This window comes from Microcaecilia unicolor, chromosome 8 (assembly GCF_901765095.1).
Source record: "Microcaecilia unicolor chromosome 8, aMicUni1.1, whole genome shotgun sequence".
Classification (NCBI taxonomy): Eukaryota; Metazoa; Chordata; class Amphibia; order Gymnophiona; family Siphonopidae; genus Microcaecilia; species Microcaecilia unicolor.
In genome coordinates, this window is record NC_044038.1 from 48,840,832 (window position 1) to 48,865,586 (window position 24,755).

Sequence of the window (24,755 nt, forward strand, 5' to 3'; positions counted from 1 at the left end):
TTCCAAGATCAAGCTGAGGCTGGAGATACTGCAGATGTAGATCTCACAGCCCCTAGAGTGAGGCAGTCTTGGCTATTGCTCAATAGTGACACCTACTGACTGGATTCAGGGTTCATATATACCAGGTTCTTGAGGACTAGGGCCATCACTGGAATGGATGGGCTGAAGAAGGGGTTCGTAAAATTAGGGAAATCTCCAGGCAGTAATAAATGAAGACTGACCATGCTGTAGGCCAATAGAGGCTGGATCTGCTTGAGTTGGAAGCTCATAAGAACTGCCATGCAAACATCAATATCTATCTATCTATCTATCTATCTATCTATATAACGTTCTATTGTTAGTGTAAAAAGCCTTGAACAATGAAGTCCAGTTGATTGTAGCTTCTTCCCTGAAGATATGCCATTCTTCAAGAACTTTGCATTAAGTGGAAAGGAATTTATTAGACATACCATCCTTTCACACGGTGAGGCTACTTCAACTACAAATCAGCACATTCCAGATCATAGAACCTCAATTATGGAATGTACTTCCATGAAATGCATAAATTGCATCATATTTTATCTTTTTGAAAGCAATTTAAAACACACTTGTTTAAGAAAGCATTTACCGATATTTAGTTTAAATTGTACCTTTTTATGACTCTTTGGATCTGATGTGTGAGATTAATAGACTTACCTGGCAACTGGTTGATAAAAGTTTTGTTGTCTGATTTTATGTTAAGGATTTGTTTTATTGTATTGGTGTTTTATGTTATTCAATATGTTGTATATATATATATATATTATAATGTGCCTAGAACGTTAGATAGCGTGGAATATAAATTATCTAAATCATAAATACAAAAAGAACAGTAAAGAAGTTATAGACATTTATTAGGCTTCTGCAAAGATTGGATCAGATGGCTAAATTAGCTCGAAGTATTGCAGAATGTGGGCATGATACATTTTTCACTCAAAAGGTATTAATGTCATTAGAAGTGTTAGTCTCATTTCGGTATCCACGTCCCTTAGCAGCCTGGAATCAGGCCTATCTGTACTTGGAAATCAGGACAGCAGCAATTGAAGTAAGAAACTTTTCCCAGGCTGCGTGGACTTCAGGGGTGAAGTCGGCTTGGAAATGAGCTGCCAGCACACACAGGATACAGAGGGTAAAGAGCTGCACAGAAACAAAAACCACAGAATAACCATTCTAGAATTAAGCATCAAGGGGACAACAAGGTCTTCAGCTGGTTTAGTGGGTACACATTTGTTTTAAATTATTTGCTCCAATAGTTTTGCTCCTTTGGGCTCAACTGGAGGAGTGGCCTAGTGGTTAGGGTGGTGGACTTTGGTCCTGGGGAACTGAGGAACTGAGTTCAACTCCCACTTCAGGCACAGGCAGCTCCTTGTGACTCTGGGCAAGTCACTTAACCTTCCATTGCCCCATGTAAGCCACATTGAGCCTGCCATGAGTGGGAAAGCACAGGGTACAAATGTAACAAAAAAAAAACTGCAACTGATTTCTTCTGGATTTACAGCACCCTGATTGTCCATCCACAGCCAGAGCAGGATTATACCATAATTAAGCTAGGCACATGCCAAGGTCCAAATGTTTAGGAGAGGCCTTCTCAGAATGCCTTACGGCCTCCTCTGCTATGTTTGCCAGTTGATTTTTGGATGTTTTCAGCAAAACATCCACAATCAGATTTAGATGTCATATTGAAAATGTACCTTCAAGCCTATTATTCCAGTCTTCCTTTATATTTACCCAACTGTCTCCTTTCCTATTTTCCAAGATGTTCACTGCGTGCCTCACCGGGTTTACGTCTGTTTAGGGGGCACCTGACAGTCAGCATTCACATGAGGGACTCCAGTGCTCTGGATCGCCTTACTTTTAGAACTGTGCCTGGAGTCTTCTTGCATCAAATTGAAGAAGGGCTTTTTTGACCAGGCCTTTGAAGGTTGATGGGGGAAGTCTAGCTTTGGTTTCTCATATGAATGATGCTCTTGCTGGTTTTGTTTTCTGTTTTTGTTTGTGGAATTTATAGTGGTTTTAATTTTATGTTGTATGCTGGTAATCCATGTTCATATTTTTATGTTTATGTAATTTTATATAGATACTAGTAAAAAAGGCCCGTTTCTGACACAAATGAAACGGGCGCTAGCAAGGTTTTCCTCGGAGTGTGTATGTTTGGGAGAGTGTATGTGAGAGTGACTGTTGGAGAGTCAGAGTGAAAGTGTGAGTGTGTGAGAGAGAGAGTGAGTCTGGGTGTGAGTGTGTTTGTGAGAGAGTGTGTGTGTGAGAATGAGAGTGTGTGCAAGTGTGTATGTGAGACACAGTGTGATAGAGAGTATGTGTGTGTGCCCATCCATGCTCCTCTGTCCCCTGCCCCCTCCATTCATCCCTTTCCAGCAATTCCCCTCTCTCCCTGAGCCCTGCCCTCCCAATCCATGGCCATCCATGTTACTCTGTCACCTGCCCCCTCCATTCATCCCTATCCAGCATTTCCCCTCTCTGCCTGAGGCTTGCCCTGCATTCCATATCCATCCATGCCCATCTGTCCCCTCCATTCATCCCTATCCAGCAATTCCCCTCTCCCTGAGTCCTGCCCTTCCAATCCATGCCCATCCATGCTCCGCTGTCACCTGGCCCCTCCATTCATCTCTATCCAGCAATTCCCCTCTCTCCCTGAGGCCTGCCCTGCAATCCATAACCATCCATGCCCATCTGTCCCCTCCATTCATCCCTATCCAGCAATTCCCCTCTCCCTGAGTCCTGCCCTTCCAATCCATGCCCATCCATGCTCCTCTGTCACCTGGCCCCTCCATTCATCCCTATCCAGCAATTCCCCTCTCTCCCTGAGGCCTGCCCTGCAATCCATATCCATCCATGCCCATCTGTCCCCTCTATTCATCCCTATTCAGCAATTTCCCTCTCTCCCTGAGTCCTGCCCTCCCAATCCATGCCCATCCATGCTCCTCTGTCCCCTGCCCCCTCCATTCATCCCTTTCCAGCAATTCCCCTCTCTCCCTGAGCCCTGCCCTCCCAATCCATGCCCATCCATGCTCCTCTGTCCCCTGCCGCCTCCATTCAACCTTTTCCAGCAAGTCCCCTCTCTCCCTTCCATGACCCCCCCTCGCATCCATGCTCCTCTCTCTCCCATGTCCCAGCCTGGCCCGCCCTCTTCTCCCCCCCCTTCGCATCCATGCATCCCTTTTTGTTTTTTTTCTTCTTTTTAAATTTACCTCCGTGGCGGTTCCGGCAGCGAAGCGTCAGGGAAGGAGGCGGCGCTCCTGACGTCTAGCTTTCCCTTCGCTGTGTTCCGCCTTCTTTTGACGTCATCCTTGACGTCAGAAGAAGGCGGAACACAGCGAAGGGAAGGCTAGATGTCGGGAGCGCCGCCTCCTTCCCTGACGCTTCGCTTCCGGATTTTTTTTTTTCCGCCCTCGACGTCATGACGTTTGACGCTAGGGCGGGGCAGAGACGGCTGGCTGGCTGGCTTGAAGGCTTCACACCACGAATCCACGAACCCTTCAGCCTGGGAGTGACGTCAGATGGCTTCATGGCTTCACAGAACGTTGTCCTCAGAACGTTGAGGGTGCGTTTTATTATATTAGATATATTTTACGTGTAAACCACAGTGTTGTTTTCAGTGGAAAGAAGTATAGCAAATAAATTACTGTAATGTAATTGATTCCAGCCATCTCATCCTGCAGGAGAGTCCAGGCTTGGGAGCTGAACCCAAATGTGCCATGTAGCAGTGTCCAGCACTGCAACTGAGCTGCCCTGGTTACTTGCTTTCCATGTTACTCAACTCCATAGACTAAAATTCTACCCACCTTCAGAAATACTGTAATTCCCATATATCACAATTAAAAAGTATTATTTATGTCCAGTGATGTCACAGATGGGTACATATGAGTTCTAGTACTACTACTTAACATTTCTAGAGCGCTACTAGGGTTACGCAGCGCTGTACAATTTAACAAAGAGAGACAGTCCCTGCTCAAAGAGCTTACAATCTAATAGACAAGTTCTACTTTTAGTGTGCAATCAAGCTCCAAACATGAAAATTGTTTAGCAAAAATCTCTGGTACAAAAAGATTGAACTGTAAGGAATACTAAGAATGACTGCAGTGAAAATCTGGCAATGATGAGTTGACAAACCCAGTGAGCGAGGACAGGATATGCAACAATACATAAAAAATAGGATTGTCTCATGTAAAGCAGAACAGACTATTAAAGACTAACCTGTTCAGAGAGACTTATCAAAAGGACTCTTCTTAAAAAACACGACATCAGAACTGTTCCAGAATTAGTTAACACTGAATTATTCTTATTTTGGTTACTTTATTACATTGTCATTATCGAATGCTTTTTCACCACCCTTGATTGCAACACCTGAAATGTATTGGTTACCGATTTTCTTCAAATTTACCGTGTATTCTATATACTTTAACTAGAACATTACTCTGTATTTCTTATTCCGGAAATGGCGATCGCCACTACGGTATTTGTAAGCCACATTGAGCCTGCAAAGAGGTGAGAAAATGTGGGATATAAATGCAGAAATAAATAAATAAATAAACAGTCAACCATGTAGAACCATATCAAAAGCCCAGGGCAGGTTATGCCAAGGACAGATTGATCATATGTTGATTGGTAATCAGTAATTAGTTGATACCATCCTACTGTCTAGCTGTTAGCTCACCCTGAAGTTTCCTGGGTCCACTTTGAGGGTATAAGCATGAAGATCACCGAGCCAAGACAGAGTATCATCAAGGTTGTCCATGTGCTGTACGGCTTCTCCAATGACACCCATGATCTTGGCTCCATGGGCACGAATGTGAGCAGAGGCACGGCTCAGATCGAAATGGCTGAAGTAGATTCGTGTCTGGGGGAAACATGACAAAAGCCTGGTTTGGGGGGGGGGGGGGAAGGAAAATGGAAAAATCTGAAACAGTTTCAGCACAGAAAGCTATGTTGAACAGCTAGTCATTTTCAGTTCTATTCATTTACAGAACTGTTTATTCTCAACATCAATTTAGGGGCCCTTTTATTTAAGTGTGAAAAAATCTGGGTTTTGGACTTTTCTGTGTGCTATGCCTAGATTTTAAACAGAATTTTTTTAAGTATTTTCTTTTTTTTTATTTTGCAGCTTGTGTACTAATGTTGCCATTAACACATGGTACCCACAAAATGTTAATGTGGGAGCACTTCCTGCCTCCTATTTGGCAGATAGGTCACTTATACTTTCAGGGGAGAGGGAAGGGGACAGTAACCACTGGGAGATTAAGGAGGTGTTGTGCCTTAATCCCTCCAGTGGACAGCTGCTCAATCAGAGCACCTTTCTGTAACCTGGACATTCCTGAAACAGGTCTAAATAAGGACATCCTTCTTTTTAGATATGAACGTGTTTTCTCCTTTGGTAATTGTTGTTGGATATCCAGATTTCAGGCCTTCCCTAGTCCCATCTAACACATGCCCAGAACATGCCCCCTTGCTATTTGGATGTCTTGCAGTGTTGGACATCCTTTATCTGCCTTTGCAAAGTTGGGATTTGGACATTTCAAGCACATGGATGTCCATTTTGGCCATTTGCGATGTCCATATGCTTTGAAAATGGGTGCTATTGTTCTCATCAGTGGCGTAGCTATGTGGGGCCTGAGGGGGCCTGGGCCCCTGTAGATTTCATCCTGGACCCCCCCTCCCGACGACCCTCTCGACCCCCCTTCGCGAACCCTGCCCTGCCGCCGCCTACCTTCGCTTTTGCTAGCGGGGGACCCCAATCCCCGCCAGCCGACGTCCTCGTCGTCCTGCAGTCAAAAAAGTCTTCGTTCTGTTGCATTCTGACATCCTGCACGTACAACGGGGGGGTTGAGAGGGCGGGAGGTCGTGAAAAGTGGCGGTGGGTCAGCAATGGGGAGTCGGCAATAGCGTGGGGGGGTCAGCGATGCCGGGGGACTAAAATGTGCCCCCTCACCTTAGGCTCTGGACCCCCCTCCCACCGAAGTCTGGCTACGCCCCTGGTTCTCATGCCTAACTGTTCCAAGCACTGTCTTATAGGTCGCTGAATTTTCTTTGTAGAGGGGATACACAATATCACAAAAAGCCCGACACAATTATATTTCTCAATTAATGCTGATTAAATATTTTCTGCCACAGTTCCATTAACTTATTAAATAGTGATATACATTTATATTGTTTTTAAAACCGTCAGAAGCAGCTGCTCTGTCCCTACTCAATCCAGGACTGCAATGCTGATAAGCTTCCTCATCAGTCTAATTTTTCATATTTTTGCTGAATTTTTAAATTCTTTATTTTGCCTCATTCTCAATTTAGTAAAATCAATAAAATTATTCGCCAGCTTATCTGACACTATATGGAGAACCAGCTGCCGACACAGCCGTGTTTCCTGTACTGCTTCAAGGCGAGGTTGGTCTTCTAAAAAATCAAAAACCAAACTTAAAAAAAAATCAGACAAAATATCTTCAAATTTTTTACCTGTCTAAAATGGCTTAACTGCTCCATAGCGCAGCCCATATAGAATGGCGGACAAATGCTTAGGATTAAATAGGAAGTGGGTCAAACAATATAATGTATATCACTATTTAATAAATTAATGGAACTGTGGCATACAATATTTTACCATGTCTAAGTGTTGGCATTTGTGCATATAAGTGACAGTATTTTGTAACTGACTAGGCCACGTTTTGCCAAACGGTTGCATCAGGGGTTTATGACACACTAATAAGGGGTTATAAAATACTTGCCCTTAGTTAGAATTTGTGCATCCAAGACTTCTACAAACAGTTCACTGTGAGAGAAAGTGAGGAGCTGCCTTAGAGCAGGTAGTTCGCTGTTGCTTGTCATTCAGGTGCTGTTTGTAGAAGTCTTAGATGCACAAATTCTAAGGGAAAGTATTTTATAACCCCTTATTAGTGTGTCATAAACCCCCTGATGCAGTTGTTTGGTGAAACGTGGCCACGTCGGGTAGTTGTATGATAAAAAGATTTTCCTTTACAAGTTGGTCTGCTTGTCGCTGCTTGTTGATCGACTTGGCTGCAGATCACTGCCTCGCCAGGTATCTTAGGGATCCTTTTTGCTAAGGTGCGCTGAAAAATGGCCTGTGCTGGTGTCGACGCATGCATTGGATGAGTGCAAGTCCAGTTTTCAGCACACTTGCAAAACCGAAAATGGATGTGAGGCAAAATAAAAATCAGCACCCGTCCATTTTGGGCCTGAGACCTTACCGCCACCCGTTGACTTAGCGGTAAGGTCTCATGCGTTAACCGAGTGGTAACCATCAGCGCGTGTACATTGCCGACTACCACCCTGTTAGCACCACACAGTAGAAAATAAAAAATATTTTCTGCTGCGCATATCGGACGCGTATCAGACGCCTGGGGCACACAGTAGCCAGGCGGTAGTTCCATGTTGACACATGTTGAATGTGTGTAGGCACCTACGCACCTTAGCAAAAGGGCCCCTTAGTATTTTGTAACTTACATGCACAAATGCAAGACATGCCTCTGACCCGCCCGTATGCATGCCCCTTTGTGGTTGCGTGCTGTAGCATTTAGGTGCTATCCGGGCGATATTCAGCCAGCAGCGGACAGTGGGTTTTTTGTCTGCCACTGGCACTAAAACCAGAAATTCAATGATGGGTCTTATGCAGACTTTGGCATTGAATTCACATTAAAAACAAAATCTGGCTAGTCATGCTCGGTTAAGTCAATATTCAAACTGAACCAGCCATGGGTTAGTGGATGAAGATAGGACTGCTTTTCATGAGGTCCTAGCCAGTTAAGTTCTAAATATCAAAACTTAACTAGTCACATCCCCGGAATGTCCTCGACGTAGCTGGCACTAACTAGCTTATTTTCGAAAGGGAAGGACGCCCATCTTCCGACACAAATCGGGAGATGGGCGTCCTTCTCCCGAGGTCGCCCAAAGCAGCATAATCGAAAGCCGATTTTTTTTTGCGTCCTCAACTGCTTTCTGTCGTGGGGACAAACAAAGTTCACGGGGGCGTGTCAGCAGTGTACCGAAGGCGGGACAGGGGCGTGGTTAATTAATTAATTTATTTATTTATTTGCATTTGTATCCCACATTTTCCCACCTATTTGCAGGCTCAGTGTGGCTTACAATACTTTGAGAATTATGGAAGTACAATTGGTTACAGTACAATTATGGATTACATTATGATGAGTTATAGAAGACAGAGTAAATACAGGATATCATTTGGGAATAGAACATCAGAAGATAACAGTGGTGAGTTGAGAGGGGGACAAACAATATTGAGGTAACATAAAGGTCTAACATTCTTATTTGTGGGTAGGGTTTTAAGGGTGGTGAGGATACGGGAGAAGAGACTTCAGGATAGAGTGTTTTGGTGCGTATCTATTGGTTTGTATGGACTTCATGTGTTTTGATCCTTGCCGTAGATTTTCTCAAAGAGATAGGTTTTCAGTAGTTTGTGGAAGTCGGTCAGTTTATAGATCGTTTTCAGATTGCGTGGTAGTGTATTCCAGACTTGTGTGCTCATGTATGCGAAGGTCGATCCGTGCAATGCTTTGTATTTTATTCCTTTGCACTTGGGGAAATGGAGATTGAGGAAGGTTCGGGAAGATCTTTTAGTGTTTCTGGGTGGTAGGTCTATTAAATCAGACATGTATGCAGGGGCTTCCCCGTGAATGATTTTATGGACTAAAGTGCATACTTTGAAAGTGATGCGTTCCTTGAGTGGTAGCCAGTGTAGTTTCTCCCGTAAGGGTTTTGCACTTTCGTATTTTGGTTTTCCGAAGATGAGTCTGGCTGCTGTATTCTGGGCTGTTTGAAGTTTCCTCAGTATTTGTTCCTTGCATCCTGCGTATAATGAGTTGCAATAATCCAAGTGACTGAGTACGAGTGATTGCACTAGACTGCGGAAGACAGATCTTGGAAACAATGGTCTAATTCTTTTCAGTTTCCACATGGAGTAGAACATTTTTTTTGTTGTGTTGTTCGCATGAGTCTCGAGTGTTAGGTGGCGGTCAATAGTGACTCCAAGGATTTTTAATGTTTCTGAGATTGGCAGATTTAGTTTAGGTGTGTTAATGGCAGTAAACTTATTCATGTTGTATTGGGAGGTCAGTATGAGGTCAGTATGGGCATCCTCGGCCGATAATGGAAAAAAGAAGGACATCCCTCACGAGCATTTGGTCAACTTTACTTGGTCCCTTTTTTTCACGACCAAGCCTTGAAAAGGTGACCGAACTGACCAGATGACCAACGGAGGGAATCGGGGATGACCTCCCCTTACTCCCCCAGTGGTCACAAACCCCCTCCCACCCAAAAAAAAAAAATTAAAAAACATTTTTCCAGTCTCTATGTCAGCCTCAAATGTCATACCCAGCTCCATCACAGCAGTATGCAGGTCCGTGGAGCAGTTTTTAGTGGGTGCAGTGCACTTCAGGCAGGCAGACCCAGGCCAATCCCCCCCCCCCCCCACCTCTTACACTTGTGGTGGTAAATGTGAGCCCTCCAAACCCCACCCAAAACCCACTGTACCCACATGTAGGTGCCCCCCTTCATCCCTAAGGGCTATGGTAGTGGTGTACAGTTGTGGGTAGTGGATTTTAGGGGGTGTTTAGGGGGCTCAGCACCCAAGGTAAGGGAGCTATGCATCTGGGAGCAATTTATGAAGTCCACTACAGTGCCCCCTAGGATGCCTGCTTGGTGTCCTGGCATGTGAGGAGGACCAGTGCACTACGAATGCTGGCTCCTCCCATGACCAAATGGCTTTGATTTGGTCGTTTTTGAGATGGTCATCCTCGGTTTCCATTGTGGCTGAAAACCGGGGACAACCATCTCTAAGGACGCCATAAATGTTGAGATTTGGGCGTCCATGACCGTATTATCGAAACGAAAAATGGACGTCCATCTTGTTTTGATAGAGATGGATGCCCTTAGAGATGGTCGTCCCCGTTCAATTATGCCCCTCTGTTAATTTTCAGCAGCAATAACCGGTTAAGTGCCACTGAAAATGACTGGTTAGCTGCCAAAAACGAGTTAACTGGTTGGCAGCCGTTCCCAACTGGTTAACTCATTTTGAATATCAGCTGGTATATTTCTAGAATAGCGCCTAACTGCAAATCAGTGCTAATTAGCACCAATTAAAGGCCATTATTTGTACTTATTATTAATAATAATAATTATTATTATTCTAACATGACGTTTCTATCCCACTTACCATAACTACTCAGTGTGGCTCACAAAAGAGTAAACTGAAACAACTCCAGGAATAATACATATACTAACCAAGCAAACATAAAAAATTAAAATAATCACATAAAAAATGTCTTTAACAAAAAAGTTTTCAACAATCTTCCAATGATCATATAGTTTGACGGCCTTCTCAAATCAATAACTGGCAGCTAAATAAGCCAATGTGCCTGAAAAAACCTGCTTATAAACTACCTGTTTTGGGTCTGGGTACTGCAAAAAAAAAAAAAAAAATCTAGCTGCAGGCCTAATGTTCTGATGAGATAACCATATCAGTCCTAACATATATTCTGGTGTTCCACCATACTTAAAGCCAATTAGCACCTAATTTAACAATTAAGGTAGGTACATTATTGGCACTATTCTATAACCACTGTTTCCTCTAAGCTGAGCGGGAGTCCTCCACCTACAGTCCTGCCAGTGGGAGGTGCTGTTTCACTATCACATTTTCAATAGTGAGAGATAGGCAAGCACTGCAGAACTCCAGGAAACCTGCCTGTCCATAGTGATTGAAAGAGCAATATTTTATTTATTTATGTTACATTTGTACCCCACACTTTCCTACTCATGTCAGGCTCAATGCAGCAGGCAATGGAGGGTTAAGTGACTTGCCCAGAGTCACAAGGAGCTGCCTGTGCCAGGAATCAAACTCAGATCCTCAGTTCCCCAGGACCAAAGTCCACAACCCTAACCACTAGGCCACTCCTCCACTGGTGGCAATGCATTTGGAGGACTCCCACTCAGTTTAGATAGATCAACGTTTATAACTTGTGTGCACAATTTTTTAACATAATTAATTTCCGTAAATTATTGAAAACCAATCTATTCAAAAAAGCATACCACAATTAATCCATCCTAATTTAACAGTAAACAAATTCATACTTGATCCACACAATAACATAACTCTTTATTTTCCTAATTGTCCTTACTAATTTTATCATAATTTGAAGTTTATATTCCTACTGTTCATGACCATTTACCAGGCCTGAAGTTTTACCCATTACCTTTTATTTCTTATTATGAAAATGAACTTCCTTACTTGAATACCTAACCCACTCTGTCTCCTTCACCTTAACTATGCATTTCTCTTTTCCAGAATTGGTGATCACCATTATGGAACAATTGTAAGCCACATTGAGCCTGCAAATAGGTGGAAAAATGTGGGATACAAATGCTACAAATAAATAAATAAATTTTGCATGCTAGTCGCAAAATTGTGTGCACAAGTTTATAGAATGAGGGGGTGTTTGTATAGCAGCACTGAATATTAAAATACTGCGGTCATCATTGGATTGAAATGTTGGCTGCAGTGTTTAAATCTATACCTGAATATTGAGTGCTGGACAATACTGGATATTCAGTTATGGGCTGATCACTGGGAGTTGTCCGAGTACCAGCTATTGTACTGTTCTAACTTGCCCAGCTAGGTATCCTGGTACTGGTGTGACCCAGATAACCCAGCTCTGTCAACAGACCATCCGCGCAGTAGCCAGATAGTGCAGGGGAGATCAGATAAGATTTTCAGCAATGTTATCCAAATAAAGCCACTGAAAATCTGGGTATGCATGGTGAGCGGCACTTACCTAGGTAGAAGCCATTCCTACAAGGTAAGTGCCGCTAGGTTTTTTAAACATTGCAGCTGGCATTTTAAAAAATTGTTCACTGCGCCAGCTGATTATTGACCCACTTTTAGCTAAAGCAAATTATGAATCTAGGGGTCCCTTTACTAAGCTGCGGTAAAAGAGCCCTGAGGTAGCGGCAGGGGCTGTTTTTCCTGTGTGTCAGGTCCCCTTTTACTGCAGCAACGAAAAAGCCCCTAAAAATGGCCATGCAGTAAGATTACTCTTACTGCGTGGCCATACAGCGGAGAGCACTAACCCCACAGTATCCCGGCAGTAACCGGCTAGTGCTGATTACCACTGGGTTAGCGCCATGGTAAAAATTACAAAAATATTTTTCATTGCACCAGAAATAGCGCATGCTTGAGGTGGAACTACCGCTGGAGGCCGCATTGGGCCAGCAGTAGTTCCGAGTTGCCGCACGACAACCATTTAGTAAAAGAGCCCCTAAGTGTGCTACATTTTTGCACTTAGCGCACCTTAACAGCAAAATTTTAAATGCGCTACATGCAAAGGCCGTGCGGTAACTGTTGGGAGTGTGTCCAGCATTACCTCTGCAATTCTTGTATTCAAAACTGCATGTAAACCTGGTTGTAGTTAGCATGGATGCACTTAGCGCCTCCTAGTGAGGAGGACTAGTGAACTTGCACTAACTGCAAAAGTGACAGTGCAAGGTAAGTGCAACATGCTAACTGTAGTATTTTTTATTGGGATTTATTAACTGCCTTTACGAAGAGATTCATCCAAGGCGGTGTACAGCCGGTACAGTTTAACATAAAACTTACAATTTTGTTAACAGCATAACAATAGTAAAATAACCAAGGATATATATAAATACAATAAATGAGGTAAACTTGAAAAAAGTAGACTGAAACCTAATAATAGAACTACCGTAAAACAATATCAAAAGTATACAAATAAGACTGAAACCAGGACAATAAGGCACCCAAAATGCCAATCTCTGCTGGCTTTTTTAATAAGTCATGATTGATATGGTTAAATGAAGCGGACAAATCTACCGATATTAAGAGAACCTTATTATCCTGATCTAAGCATGTGTACATTAACGTTGTCAGTCCAATGGGAGTAATGTCAATACTATGGTTCTTTCTAAATCCTGTCTGGGTGGGATGTGAAATATCAGCCTTTTCTACAAATCTTCTAATTGATAAAGAATTTTAGCCACAAAAGATGAGTTGTGAACTGGTCAATAGTTTGATAAAAGTGATTTAGACTCATTACTATTCTTCAAGTAGTGTCGAATATGCAATCTGTACCCATTCTCCACCCACGACCCACCTAGTTCCCGTTGCCTAACCCAATGTGCCAGTTAGGGCCAGATTCTATATATGGTGCCCAAACATTAGTGCTGAAATAAACTTTGCCTAAAGTTAAACGTGGTTTATAGAATACATAAAGCGGCCGCCAGCTATTTATGCCAAAAGAATCTGGTGTAAGTGCCTGTGACTTACTTAGGCACAGTTTGGGTGTATTCTGTAACAATGCGCCTAATTTTCAGGAACGTCCTTGACACACCCATGCCCCTCTCATGGCCACGCCCCCTTCTGTGATGCACGCATTAGAATTTAGTTTACAAATACACTTAGGGCCTTGTTTACAAGCCACACTAGCATTCATTAGTGCGTGCTAAAAATTAGCATGCGTTAACTGTATAGGCGCCCATAGGAATATTGTGGGCACCTGCACAGTTACTACATGCTGATATTTGCTTGTTATTGTCCAATTATTGGAGCTGATTAGGTTAAACAATTAATTTATGTGCACAAATCTGCTATGTGTGAAGATTTGCGCATGCAACTTTAGTCACTGTTTATAGACTCTGGGGGTTAATGTACAAATTAACCCATGCAAAGCAACATGCCACTGTGATAACATCTGGAGCACTTGTGTGAAAATGGTTAACACATACTAATTTGCATGTCAACTGCTTAGTTCATTTAATAAAAGAGCTTATGATTTTGCCAGACTTTACCATTTGCCCATTTTAATTTCTCAGTATCTCACACATTTTGTGTTGGATGCCCATTATGGGGGTTATTTTATAACATAGTAACATAGTAGATGACGGCAGAAAAAGACCTGCACGGTCCATCCAGTCTGCCCAAGAAGATAAATTCATATGTGCTACTTTTTTTATTTGTACTGTCCTCTTCAGTGCACAGACCGTATAAGTCTGGCCAGCCCTATCCCTGCCTCCCAACCACCAACCCCGCCTCCCAACCACCAGCTCTGGCACAGACCGTATAAGTCTGCCCAGCATTATCCCTGCCACCCACCACCGGCTCTGGCACAGACCGTATAAGTCTGCCCAGCACTAGTCCCGCCTCCCAACCACCAGCCCTAGCACAGACCTTATATGTTTGCCCACACTAGCCCCGCCTCCCAACCACCAGCTCTGCTGGTATGGATACTTTTCTCCGTGTGAGCTTTGCCAACTTGTTAAAGGGAAAGTATGCATCCGCTTTTTTTCCGGTAAAGTTATGCACAGATGGTAAAATGCTTAAAACGTATGTGTGTAAATGCACTCTCTACCTCAACTCCACTTCAAAAATACCTCTTCTGTGGGTAAATTTATACCCTACACATTGCATGTGTGTAAGGTTATAGACATATCAAGTGGGCCATTTAATGACAGGCCGTTTCTGTGCATAAAGCACTGCCATACCTGAGGCAATGCCTTTGAAAATGATTCTCTCACAGGCCGATGCTCAGAACTGCTGCGGTAAGCTAATAGTGCAGAAAGCATACCGCTGGAACAGCGCAGAAACATAGCTCATCAATGCTCAAAGGAAATGATAATCAAATTATATGCACACTGTAAAAGCAAAAGTAAGGGTGAAAGCGCTTGGCGCTCCTGTGCGCATGTGCCTGAGAAACCAGAACGTGAAGCACACATCAGCATCTGCTTTCTGCGCCTTTAAATATAAGCATTTTTCAGTTTTTTAAAACTTGAAACGCTTATATTTAGACGCAGGGAACAGCTGCCAATGTGTGCTTTCACTTTCGGGGTTGCCCTGGCTTACACACGTTTCTCACTACCAGTGCTTAGAGGTTTGCACAGCCTTCTTTCTGCATCTAAATTGTGTAAAACCCAGCAGATTTTCAAGAAAGAATGATGAGAAATCCTCTCTTCAAACACCCTAATGCTCCGAGCTAGCTTTATTTTTTCAGTGGTAAGGCGGCTTTGTTTTGTGTGCTGTTCTCTGGGCATTGGGAGGGAATAGGAAATGACCTCATCATTACCATCCATTTGAACAGGGCCGCCAAAGACTGAACCGGGCCCTGGGCAGGACCGCTGCCCCCCCCCCCCAGATTGTAGCCACCATCCCTCGGATCATGGCTGCCCCCACACAATCATCGCTGCTCCCCCCTCCCCAGATCGCTGCCGCAATTGAAATACCTTGTTGGCTGGCGGGGATTCCGAGGCCCCGCCAGCAGAAGACGTTTTCCTCCAGTGCTGCTCTTCTGCCAATTGCCTGCCCCTGTGGCTGCTTTTTCTCTCACGGCATGCTCGGTTTCAAAATCGAGCATGCGCGTTTGAGAGGAAAAGCAGTAGCTCAGCTGGACAGAAGAGCGGCGCTGGAGGTGCTCCTCCAGGTCCTCCCCAGCCTCCAATGGGGGCCCGGCCGTGGCGCCGGGGTCTCTCTCTCTCTCCTGCTCCTGTTGGGACGTGATCACTCGGGTCCCGTCAGGAGCATGAGAGAGAGAGAGAGACCCTGACGCCGGGCACCCCTTGGAGGCCCAGGCCTGGGGAATTGTGCCCCCCCTGCCCACCCCCTCGGCGGCCCTGCGTTTGACTGCATTAACATGCTATTTGCACTAAACTTTGGCACACTCATTATCTTCCACACTACAGCATCTGAGCATTCTGCGCATACTAATTCAGGCGCTAGTTCGGCACTAATTGCCTCTAGCATTTGGCTCTGAGCATTGGCCTGATGTTGTAGAAATGTACAGAGAGGCCCATGGCTAATCAGTTGCACAGCTGTATGCACCAGCCCAAATAATTACCTGTGCAAAACTTCAGCACCAATGGCCTCAGGGTTGTTAGAAATCTTTCCCCAAAGGCTGAGCACAGCAGCTTTGTCATCTTCCGTCAGACTCATTCTGCCAGTCCTGCTGGTGTTAGGCTTGGGTTGTGTTTTGTAAGAAAACAGGAAAAATCCCTAATGTTTGCCAGTTTTGGGCCCTAAGTTTTAAAGGAGTTTGGGGGGGGATGGGAAGGGGAAGAGGCACTCACAGCAGTAGAACATGAGATAAGTCCCTCATTTTTGGGTCCCACCCAACAAGGTTTGATTATCTTATCTCCCTAGGAACAAAGACTTCAGGGGAAGGGGACTCTGTAGTGTATGGAGGTGTTATCTGCATGTCTCACTAGTGTAGACTGGTCAAGAAATTGGAAAGTTCACAAGATGTGAGGGATTGAAGAATGCAGGCTGATATGGTTAAATCACTCAGGTGCAGATTCTGAAAACTCCAGTAGAAATCAGCACCGGAAAATACCACTGTGATACTGTCAAAATGCTTGGAGCTAATGATATGCAAATTTTATGCATGTTGTTAGCATGCTACTTGCATTGATCAGCAGCACGCTTATTTGTTCCGATGCGTTGGGTCTCTGGAAATTGAGCACAGGTAAACGCGGGTGCTAGAGGCCTTTAGCATTTACTAGCACAGAACATTCAGAGGCTCAGAGCGTAGGAACTAATGAGCTCACCGAAGAACCACACAATAAGCATACCAATGTATTCAAAAGGATGCTGATGAGGTAATATCCTGTTCTTCTCCTATGCTCAGAGAACTGCATGCTGAATAAGGGTGCCTTTACTGCCATAGAGCTTATGCCAGCTACAGAAACCTGGCTTTACAGGAACAGAGACACAGATAGGATTGGATGGTTTTGGGGGGAGGGGCCTCCTCTCGGAATGGATGTTTGGTCTATTCAGGCAGAATGGGGCAGGGTTGTAGTATGGTGACTTTTGTCATGTACTGCTCTAGCGTGTGTTGTCCAGTGGCTAGGTGGCCGGCGGTAGTTCCTGCTTTCGGCTTGCGGCGATTAGGGTTCTAGAAAATACTTTTGTATTTTCTAGCATAGGGGCCATGCTTGGGGCTAATCATCGCTGGGCTACCACCAGAGCCCCTACCAGCTTCTAAATGGGAGGCAGTAAGGGCTCCCTCAGGAAAGCATAGTAAAAACATAGTAACATAGTAGATGATGGCAGAGAAGACCTCTACGGTCCATCCAGTCTGCCCAACAAGATAAACTCATATGTGCTACTTTATATGTATACCTGACCTTGATTTGTCCCTGCCATTTTCAGGGCACAGACCATAGAAGTCTGCCCAGCACTAGCCCTGCCTCCCAACCGCTAGCCCCGCCTCCCAACCACCAGTGCTGCTACCCAATTTCTACTAAGCTTCTGAGGATCCATTCCTTCTGATCAGGATTCCTAAGTGTTTAACTTACCACACGGCCATTTCCTTTTCTTTTTTTAAAGCCTTTTACCAGCAGCAGTAAAAATGGGCCCCTTTTACCCCATTTGGTAAAAGGGCCCCATAGTCATTAAGCAGACAACTCAAAAACAGGTGTAATGAAAACAGAGCATGTAAAATAACTTAAAAGCATATAAGAGAGTGAGCAATTCTAAAAAATGGTTATAGAGTATTCATGCAGCACTTATTTCCTTCTCAACCAGGTAAATTAGACCTGGATTTTCAGAGCTGGCCTTTATCCTGCTACTGGTACCAAATACCTGGCTCTTGGAGAAAGCTGGGAGACAGCCAGGTACCACTGATATTTAGGGGTGGTATATGAATATCTACTCTAGCAAAAAACATTACTACGTTAACTGGGTAGCTATCCAGATACCACTGCTACATTTTGGTGGTGCCTAGATAACTGTCTGCTAGGCTCAGACTCCGCCCCTGGACCACCGTGGCACTAACTGGTGAGTGCCGCAGTAGTCTGAGCAGATATTTTGTAGCACTATCCAGTTAAGTGCCACTGAATATCCTGGTCAGCATGATTTAACCAGGCAAGAACCTCTCCCTGCCTGGTTAAAACCATGCTGCATATCAAGCCCAAAGCAATTATTAATTTTGCCCTCACTTCTGCTCTTTCTCTGCCACCCTCATAAGAATGTAACAGTTGCTGTAGTAGGTCAGACCAAGGGACCATCTAGCCCAGTATCCTGTTTCGAACAGTGGACAGCCCAGGTCACAAACATTTGGCAGAGTCCTAAAAAATAGCAAAATCCCATGTTCTTAACTCCAGAGATAAGAAATGGCTTTTCCCAGGAATGGAAAACAAAAATGAGGACATTATAATGCCTTTACATCGCTCCATGGTGCGACTGCACCTCGAATATTGTGTTCAATTCTGGTCACCGCATCTCAAAAAAGATATAGTGGAATTAGAAAAGGTACAGAGAAGGGCGACGAAAATGATTAAGGGGATGGGACAACTTCCCTATAAGGAAAGGCTGGCTAGGGCTCTTCAGCTTAGAGAAAAGATGGCTGAGGGGAGAGGTGATAGAGGTCTATAAAATAATGAGTTGATTGGAACGGGTAGACGTGAATCACTTGTTTACTTTTTCCAAAAATACTAGGACTAGGGGGCACGCAATGAAGCTAGAAATAGTAAAATTAAAACGAATTGGAGAAAATATTTCTCAACTCAACATGTAATTAAACTCTGGAATTCATTGCCACAGAATGTAGTAAAAGCAGTTAGCTTAGTGGGGTTTAAAAAAGGTTTGGATGGCTTCCTAAAAGAAAAGTCCATAAACCATTATTAAAACGGACTTGGGGAAAATCCACTGCTTATATCTAGAATACACAAAGAAAAGTAGAGTACTATGGGAGAATCTAATGTTGGGGATTATGGGCAAAGTCTCATAATCAAGCAGCAGTTTCTCAGCAGCCTTCGCTATTGTGGATCATAATATCATGCTAACAAGTCTGGCAGAAACAGGTATCAGTGGCACAGAATTTACTTGGTTCAAATCTTATTTGTCAGACAACAATCAGTTCTGTTCAGCAACAGCACATCATTAGCTTGGACACTGAACTGTGGGGTGCCACCGGGATCCATATTGTCTCCCATTTTATTTAATATCTACCTCAAGCCTCTGGCTGAGCTGCTTCGGTCAATGGGCACAAAATTATACATCTATGCTGATGATGTGCAACTACTCATATCTACCCACAGCTCTGGGTTAACTGACTGACTGCCTAACCGCAACTCAGGAATGGTCAAACAACAGCAAACTCTGCCTGAACCCAATAAAACAGAGATTCTTTGGGTACCAAACACAAGTGGACAAATACCCAACTTCAAAATAACTTTTGGGAAATATGAACTCCTCCTAAAATCACAGATCAGGAATCCTGGGATACTGCTAGACTCATCATTCACTCTGATCCCGCAAATTCAATCTTCAAAAACTGTCTCTATCACCCATGGCAGCTACAAAATCTCCCTCCATATATTGAAAAGACAAGTCTGACCACAGTTATCATACCATGATAACATCACAACTAGGCTACTGTAATGCCCTGTACACTGGCCAAACCAAAAAGAGTTTATATCAACTCAAACTAATTCAGAATGCTGCACAACTGATAGAAGGCTACAAGCAGCATGACCACATCACACCCTTCCTGCAAAAACTACACTGGCTACCAGTATCTTACAAGGCTAAATTTAATACTCCGTGTCAGGGCCGGTCCTAGGGTCTTTGGCGCCCCCCTGCAGACTATGAGTTGGTGCCCATGCGTCCCCCTCCCAGCATCTCCTTTCTCTCTTCTCCCACCCTGCCCCTGTCCAGCGATTCTCCTTCACCCCATCCCCCGCCATACCGCGCCACCCTTGGTGCTTTAAATTTTTAATTTACCTGAGTTCCAGCAGCCACGTCATTTGAAAGCCCTGCTCCATCTCTAGCCTTCCCTCCCTTCATGAGTTCGTTCCGCAGTCCCGCCCTCGAGGAAAAGACATCAGAAGGCGTGACTGCGGAACGAACTCACAAAGAGAGGGAAGGCAAGAGACGGGGCAGGGCTTTCAAATGACGTGGCTGCTGGAACTCAGGTAAATTAAAGATTTAAAGCACCAAGGGCGGCACAGTATGGTGGTGCAGCGCCGCAGTGGCGCCCTTGAAGGCAGGCGCCCCCCTGCGGCGCTTACCCCGCTTACCGGGTTTGACTGGCCCTGCTCCGTGTTTGATTTTGAAGGTCCTCAGACAAAAAGGACCTTTACACACCTTTCAGACCTTTAAGGTCCTCTCAAGGATCCTCACTCTCTGTACCCTCATCAAAAGAAATTGTACAATGTGATACTCACCAGCGAGCCTTCTAAGGTGTAGCCTCCGTGTTCTGGAATTTACTCCCAGAGGTGCTATGTATAACTTGAGACTAACTAAGCAGGTGAAAGCCTGGCTCTTCTCCCAAGCCTTTTAATACATAGAGTGACTGACTATACACTCATTCTGCAACTGGACTAGTTTGCCACACACACTGTAACTTAGATCAGTTCCTTACCTTTTACTTAACTACACAAAGAACTTGCCTTGAATTTAGCTAACCATCTAATTATCCCAACTGACTCTGTACCACACACCTTGTTCTCATCATATATCTGCACTTGGCCCCTCAGCTATATGGTAAGCCGTACTGTGGAAACTATTTAGCATCAAATCTATGTTAGTTGAATGCTTTAATGAATGCTTATTAGGTGTATCATTAGTATTATGCTAACATTGTATTATATGTCTGGTATTTGAATTCCAGTGCTGTTAAATGTGTATATTTTTGATATTGTTTCATTGTAGTTCTATCGTTAGGTTTCAATTTACTGTTTTCAAGTTTATGTCATTTATTGTATTTATGTTTATGCTTAGTTATGCTGTTAACAAAATTGTAGGTTTTATGTTAAACTGTGCTTGCTGTACACTGCCTTAGGTGAATCTCTTCATAAAGGTAGTTAATAAATCCCAATAAATATGTTGCCTGCATCATATGTATGAGGTACAGTAGATTTGACAACTACAGTATGAGGATTCTAGTGGAGGCATTTCATAAGCACATAGGCAATGTGACAGCAGCATAAGATAAGCACAGCATGGCAATGCACACCCTTCCTGTAGAGTATCTTTGTAACCTTGGGCAAGTCACTTAACCCTCTATTGCCTGAGGTACAAATTTAGGGTTCAATTTATTAACCTGCACTAATGTGCTTGCATCCATTAATGCATGTTCTTAGTAGTTCAAATTTCTTTATTGATCAAAAGGAGCAAATAAACATCAGAGTTAGCCAAGCAACCACATAATAAACTAATGTTAGCTTTGAAAAGCACTTTTACATATATCTCCTATATCCTCACCATCCCTCGTCCTGACTCTAGATACAAATTTGCTTCCTTATTGAAATGACATGGACTTGGGTTCTTAGCCCCACTTCAGCATGCTTCACACTCCCACCCGCCACAGACTAAGCATCCTGACTACTATCTCCCTCCCCCCCCAACTCTAGCCAACCCTCATCAACAGAATCAAGTCAACTACCCCTCCCCATTAATGCAAGTTCTTAGTAAAAATAAAAAAAAATCCAACCCCCCCCCCTCAAAAAAACCCCAAAGTCCTATGTAGTAAATAATATGTATTAGTACTGTTTACTAAGGGTATGTTTACTAATGTTAATTAGCGTTTTAACACGCCTATAATTTTAAGGTGCATTAAACGCTAATGCATCTATACATTTCTATGGGTGCGTCAGCGTTTAACGCATGTACATCATTTACACATGTTAAAAATGCTAACGCTTAGTAAACATAACCCTAAATGTAGCTCATGGATTATAAAGGAAGAGACTGGGCTTGGAAAGGTAAGGAATAATATTTAAAATCCAACTTTTGCTTATAGAAGTCTAGTTTGTATTTTATTTTTGTTACATTTGTACGCTGCACTTTCCCACTCATGGCAGGCTCAATGCACTTTCCCACTCATGGCAGGCTCAATGCAGCATACATATTGTATACAGTTACTTGTTTGTACCTGGGGTAATAGAGGAGTAAGTGACTTGCCCAGAGTCACAAGGAGCTGCCTGTGCCTGAAGTGGGAATTGAACTTAGTTCTTCAGGACCAAAGTCCACCACCCTAACCACTAGGCAACTCCTTTCTGACTAAGGATCATCTAACATGGGTCTTTAGTTCTCAGTTGCTCACTCTGAATGGGCCAGCCCTAGAGTATATGCTTTTTACTTGCTAAAGACGTTTTGTGAAAATGCCCTTCTTCTTTCTTTATAGATAGGAGACAGTAAGAGCTCATGAGGAGCGGGTAAAACAAAATGGTGTACAAGAAGGGATAAGAGAAGAGGGATGATTTAGCTGGAAGAGGGAATCACAATGAAATGGAGAGACAGAGAGGGTCTCAAGGGAAGGAAAAAGAACAGAGAAGGCTTAAAAAACAAATTAGGGATGGACTAGAAATAGGCAAACAGAGTCATAGTGGGACATAGAGAGAGCACATGGATGGGTGGGGGGTGGATTAACAGGGAATGTAGGAAGGAGGAAGAAGAAGAGAATTGAAGTGAACACATGGCATACAGAAGGTCAAATGGGGCATAGAAAGGAGTTATAAAACGGCTTGTTTTGAAATTGAGGTTACAGTATATTCTGACAAATTGGTACAATATTTGGGAGCTAGAGCTTTTAAAATAATCTTAATCACATCTCACATTTATATAGCATGGAATTATAATGAGGCCCCAGCAAATAGCTCTACAAAGTAGCCTTATAAAGATGATCTTGATCCAGGTATCCAAAATATAGAACAGGAAAAGTTCTCTACGATGACGAATCACAGAAGGCAAAAGTAGAGACTAATAGACGATTCACCACTGGAGACGTGAGTCCAACAGTCTTTATTATATCAAAGATAACGACCCGACACAGGCCGTGTTTCGACGCTAAAAAAGCGTCTGCATCAGGGGTCAATAAATACACCAAGTAGTGAATGCAAAACAAGGAGTCCTACTTGTATGTGTGTTGTCAACTCACTAAACACATAGCACTAAACAGAAAATGCTGGACACAAACTATCAGTCTTATGACTTTTGCTCTGATAGTTTGTGGCCAGCATTTTCTGTTTAGTGAGTTGACAACACACATACAAGTAGGACTCCTCGTTTTGCATTCACTACTTGGTGTATTTATTGACCCCTGATGCAGACGCTTTTTTAGCGTCGAAACACGGCCTGTGTCGGGGCGTTATCTTTGATATAATAAAGACTGTTGGACTCACGTCTCCAGTGGTGAATCGTCTATTAGTCTCTACTTTTGCCTTCCTTGATCCAGGTAGGCCCTTGAGTCAATCACATAATGAATGAGGTGTCACTATGTTGCTGATGCCCAACATAGGGGGACAAGGCCTGCACTGACATTGCTGCCAGAACTTACCCAGCATTAGAGCCAAGGCAATGAAGGGTTAAGTGACTTGCCCAAGGCCACAAGGAGCTGTGGTGGGATTTGAACCTGGGCCTTCCATTTCCCAGGCTGCTGCTCTATTAGGCTACTCCTCCACTTGCACCATTGACACGACACAGGCTGTGTTTCGGCGTCAAAATGCCTGCCTCAGGGGTCATCCACTTAGAAACGTCTTAAATAGGCTTTCACGCTGATGGCTAAATTTAAAATCTGGCTGACAAATAAATTCCAAACAGCATGTACAATCTGCACAGGATCTTGGCGTCCCATGCTCTTCAAGTTTAATTAGAAAGCCTATTTTTGACGTTTCTAATTGGATGACCCCTGAGGCAGGCGTTTTGACGCTGAAAAGCATGGCCTGTGTTGTGACAATAGTGCAAGTTTTATACGCAGGATATATAACAGATTATTAAAAAGTTTTTGTCCTGCTTGTGAAGGCCCCTGGTTCTTCTTTTTTTGTGGTTCATCCTTTTAAAATGACATGGAAACAACAATCTGTTAGTTAGTTTGTTTCTGTCATTTCCAATCCAATATGGCACTAAAAGCTACAACATTTAATTCAATTTGCATGTTTTCCATTTAGGGCACTCAAAATTGTTTTAGTGTATTCTGAAGCCTTTTGGTACAAGTTGGAAGAATTGAACATTGCACCAAAGTGATTTTGTAGATGGACAAACGAACACTTGAGATGGAACTAACCCCCTCCCCCCCTACTAACACAAAATGTACAAAAAATAAAATGAAAAGTCAAAGGACAATTTTTTTCAAGCACATCTCTAAAGTGAACCTGTATTATTCATTCTGTAACCAGCAATGTGGGGGTGTTAACTGAAGCATTCACCTTCTTTTTCTGTATTACATGGTAACCCTGCTATTTTTTTTATTTTTAGAGTTTACATCTACACCTGCCCTTTCCCGTTTTAAAGTTTGAACAATGCCCTGATTCAAGAGAGCTTAGAAAGAAAATAGTATAAAACTTGTATCGTTACTATGTCTGGAACCTGAACACGGTACACAACAAGCACTTAAAAGCCAGGCTGTCTATAGAAAGACAGGAAGCCAGTGACCCGTTGAACTAATTTACAGCTTAGACAAATAACGATTGGGTGTGTTTTATCATTTGTACTTAGTATGATTTGTTCTATTTATAATGTATCTGTATTTCATCGCAATTTGGCTTAAAAATGTATTGTACTCCGGTTTGGTTGTTTCTAAGAACTAGGGGGGGGGGGGGGGGGTCAATGGAGGCTAAAAATGAGACATTTTGCTACAAAAAAAAAAAAAAAATCTGTCCACACTGTTTACAGACCGATTGTAATTCCATACAGTAAATATGGATGATTGAAAGAATTTCACCAGCATGTATTGTATCTTCAGAACTTCAAGGAAGGA

The 24,755-nt window shown here is 43.3% G+C and overlaps 1 protein-coding gene across 1 annotated transcript; it reads right to left on the reverse strand.

Annotated features, from left to right (window-relative positions):
- Window positions 1–883: 883 nt before the first annotated feature.
- Window positions 884–15,998, reverse strand: LOC115476204 (hemoglobin subunit pi-like). The gene is made up of 3 exons (XM_030212447.1): window positions 15,897–15,998; window positions 4,691–4,895; window positions 884–1,155 (listed from the first exon to the last, which is right to left on the reverse strand). The coding sequence occupies exons 1-3, from the start codon at window positions 15,989–15,991 to the stop codon at window positions 1,027–1,029; spliced, it is 429 nt and encodes a 142-aa protein (XP_030068307.1). The 5' UTR covers window positions 15,992–15,998; the 3' UTR covers window positions 884–1,026.
- Between the last annotated feature and the right edge of the window lie 8,757 nt (window positions 15,999–24,755).

Bases quoted from the DNA above. Each gene is read 5' to 3' on its own strand.
- LOC115476204 (XM_030212447.1), bottom strand. From the start codon at position 15,991: ATGAGTCTGACGGAAGATGACAAAGCTGCTGTGCTCAGCCTTTGGGGA. The intron at 4,896-15,896 runs GTAATTATTTGG...CCCCCAAACCAG, and splicing joins GGTGCTGAAGTTTTGCACAG to GCTTTTGTCATGTTTCCCCC. The intron at 1,156-4,690 runs GTGAGCTAACAG...GTTTCTGTGCAG, and splicing joins TGGACCCAGGAAACTTCAGG to CTCTTTACCCTCTGTATCCT.